The 3795-nt window shown below is 42.9% G+C and overlaps 1 protein-coding gene across 1 annotated transcript; it reads left to right on the forward strand.

The window, feature by feature from the left end:
- Positions 1-1378: 1378 nt before the first annotated feature.
- On the forward strand, positions 1379-3313 carry ENPP4 (ectonucleotide pyrophosphatase/phosphodiesterase 4 (putative); the record flags this gene model as incomplete). Its single annotated transcript, XM_010151219.1, has 2 exons — positions 1379-2231; positions 3143-3313. Coding segments are annotated over exons 1-2 (994 nt in total), but the record flags the coding sequence as incomplete, so codon positions are not given.
- Between the last annotated feature and the right edge of the window lie 482 nt (positions 3314-3795).

Consider the following 3795-nt stretch of genomic DNA (forward strand, 5'->3'; position numbering starts at 1 on the left):
GGAGCCGGCGGTGGTGCCGCGTGTAGCCGCGCAGAGAGCATCCTTGGGCTATTCCAACCTCGTGCTGCGGGTTTACCTCCTCCTGCGCCCTGAACAAGTCTGGTTCTGCTTTTTACAGCACCTGGCAGTGTGAAACGGGTAGCTGTGTGCTCCGCGGCTCATCTCTTCCCCTCTCTAAAGGGGGTGCGTTAGGAATCCTCTGCGTCCGGAGAGACCTTAACGCTGGTTTGGTCCGTCCGTTCTTCTGATATCGGTATCTTCTAAAGAAATTGTACCTGTTGGTTGCAGGGAGGATGATTTCCTGTTCTTTGAATTCCTCTCCCGGCTGAAGTTTCAGCTGACATGAAAGTTACTTGCACTTTTAAAATAATACAATGTGCAGAAAAGGGATGAGATAGCCCGGAGGGTATCTCTGCGGTTAGGGAGATACCTGCGGCTCTTCCTAGGAGCAGACTCGTTGTGCAAGTGAGATAAAGGAGAAACTCGCTGGAGCAGGGCTGTTCTTGAGATGCAAATACACTGTCTCAGTACTGCAGAAGTTTTGTGAGAGCTGGAGCTTCGCTTTCTTTTTTTTAAAGGCTTATAGAATAATTCTGTACTTTCCTGGACAAAGTGTTCCATAGTAAGTTGGGGAGAAGGCGCGCTTACAAATCATACCTTGCATTCATAATAATTCCTTGGTGAGAAATACTTCCCTCATAGCTGAGGTTACTAATAACTCCTTAATTTTTTGTAGAGACAGAGCAATATGATATGTACAGAACAGGCTTAAATCGTTATGGTAGCTCTGCAACAGCTTAGAAGGAAACCAGAAGTTCCTCCTGGCAGTTCCATGTATAGAGTAAGCAGTGAGTAAAAAAGAATGTTGAAAGGCTCGAAAGTCTTCCAGCAGCTTGAGGGGGTGGAAACTGTGGAAGAGGGAAGGTGGGATGGAAAAAGAAGATGACAGTAGGAAACAAACTCGTGATGTGTAAGCAGGTTTCAGTGCTGCACAGGACTCTTAACTGTGAAGCTGGGACTCTTCAAGGGCCTGTGCTTGAACAGGAAGAAAAATACAGATTGGCTTGGAATGTGGAGTTATAAGCATAGAACGATGGAATAATTGCTTAAGAGAGGAAAGAAATCTTCCTTTAGTTTGGAATGAAAAAAAAATCTCATTGCTCAGTTGTTTTAATAGATGCAAAACTATGACAATGTATGGGAAACTTTTGAAATCAGTAGGGAAACAGACTGTTGACTTCCATGGTTGTTTAGATGGGTTATTTTGCAGTTAACCTCTGTAAGGAAGTTGTACATAATGTACAGCTAGTTAAACTGGTTCCATGCAATTATTTTGTGTGACACGACTTTTTTTTTTGATTTGCAGGTGCAGCTGATAACCTGCTGGAAATACTGTGAAGTATCAACAATGAACTCGATGTTAATGTTATTTTTTTCTGGAATAGTTGCCTGTTGTGCTCACTCCACTGGTGGTTCAGTATCCAGGTTGCTCCTCATGTCCTTTGATGGCTTTAGGGCCGATTACTTGGAAACCTATAAGCTTCCTCATCTTCAGGAGTTCATCGAGGGCGGTGTGCTTGTAAAGCAGGTCACGAACGCTTTTATCACCAAGACTTTCCCAAACCATTATACCATAGTGACAGGTTTATATGAAGAAAGCCATGGCATCGTGGCTAACGACATGTACGATGCAGATGCCAAGAAGAAGTTTTCACAGTTCAACGACTCTGATCCCTTTTGGTGGAATGAGGCAGTTCCGATTTGGGTAACAAATCAACAGCAAGGAAACAGAGCAAGTGCTGCTGCAATGTGGCCCGGTACCGATGTAAAAATTAACAATACAACCCCACAGTTCTTCATGAAGTATAACTTTTCAGTAACGTTTGAGGAGAGAGTGGAGAAGATTGTTGCGTGGCTGAACAGCTCGACTCCGGTAGTCAGTTTTGCTACGTTATACTGGGAAGAACCAGATGCAAGCGGGCACAAGTACGGACCAGATGACACTGAGAACATGCGCAAAGTGTTAGAAGAAGTGGATAAACATATTGGTTTCCTTACTAATAAACTGAAGTCAGTGGGTTTGTGGGACACTATTAATATCATAATAACAAGCGATCACGGAATGGCCTCCTGTTCTGCGCAGAAGCTGATTAACCTGGACGACTGCATTGGCCGCAGTGACTACACTCTGATAGACAAGAGTCCAGTTGCTGCAGTGCTGCCAAGGCAGAGTATGTTTCGGGGTTTTTTAGGTCAAACACCGAGAGTTAAATCTTCTTTATCTTCCTAGTAAAACGTACACGCTATGGCAGACTGCTCACATCTCTTGCAAAACCGCTGTAGTTCGTAGCGCAGGATTATGACATAACTTGAACATTCTTTAGCTTATTCATTGTTTCTTTAGAAATTACTTTGTTTTGGTAATCCATGGGCCAAGGAGAGTTTCCTGTCAAACTGCCACGTGTGGTAAAGATGCTTCTTGTGGCAAAAAGCAGATAGGCAGTTAGTACGCCTGCTCTCTTGTCGCTTGGTCTGTGTAATTTGGTGAGCTTGAAATAAACCCTCCTGTTTATTCAAGGCAAAAAAAAGTCTTTAGCTAAACTTGAAGGTACAGATCTAAACCCAACTATGATCGCTTTACCACTTCTGTTTCTGCGAATGAAACTTCAGTTTTCATACTGTGAATTCAGTTTTTGAATTTTGGAGTAGTTACTAACGGGCGTGTCCTAAATCATGATGCAGCTGGTCCCGGTTTCCACAGCTGTGGCCAGGCTGAAGCAATGAACAGAGTGATTTATATAGTAACCAAAATGCAGTATTTACTGCTTTGGATGACATATTGACTGCTTTGGGGTGTGATTGCTCTCTCTTGATTTCTCTGCTTGAATTTTGACTTCCTCCCCTGCAAGCCCAGAGGGTAAGTTGAGTTGCAGGTCCAAAACCACAGCCATGAGGTGCCTGATTTAAAATGAGAGCAGATTGTGAAATCCACCTCGATACATGTAGGGACATACAAAAATCCTTTTCTGTATGCCTTTTAAAAATAATTGTTTGGGAAAAAATGGATTTTAATGACAGATAATTGCAATAAACGGGACATAATTTCCAGCTGTTTCACATGCATTACTTTTTTTCTTGGCAGACAAGAGAGATGTGTATAACCTACTGAAAAAATGCAGCAGTCGCATGAAAGTCTATCTGAAAGAAGAAATTCCAGACAGATTTCACTATCGTCATAATAAGAGAATTCAACCCATAATTCTGGTGGCGGATGAAGGCTGGACAATCGTGCAAAACGAATCACTTTCAAAGCGTAAGTGTTTTTTAAGGGATGGGGGATGTTCCGTTAGCTAAAACACTTTATCGCGTTCAACCTAACAGCCTGAGAGAGTAACACTTTTAAGAGTTACTGTAGGCAGGTTAGCAGTCTGCCTCAAGCTGCCACTAGAGTGTCGTTTAACTATTTTCTGTATGTAAAATGTGTACGTAGGGGAGCATGAATTGAGGAATGCAAGACACAGCATTTAATGTTACAGTACGTGTACTGGGAAACAAAAATAAATGGGAGGAAATACTAAATATAACGGGAACGCAACAATAACGGTCGAAGAAGCCGGAGTTCTTCTAGTTAGGGGCATCAAATAGCGTGTTAGATAGACAAAAACCAGAAGCTCGCAGAGTGCATCGCTAAGCTATGCCCTTTCTCCCTGCTAGATGCCACGAATGTCAAATTACACACATACCTGTGTGTATGTGAGTGTATATCTCACGGGTGCCATCCAGAGGGACCTGGAC

Source organism: Eurypyga helias, unplaced genomic scaffold (assembly GCF_000690775.1).
Source record: "Eurypyga helias isolate BGI_N326 unplaced genomic scaffold, ASM69077v1 Scaffold43794, whole genome shotgun sequence".
In the NCBI taxonomy this organism is placed as follows: Eukaryota; Metazoa; Chordata; class Aves; order Eurypygiformes; family Eurypygidae; genus Eurypyga; species Eurypyga helias.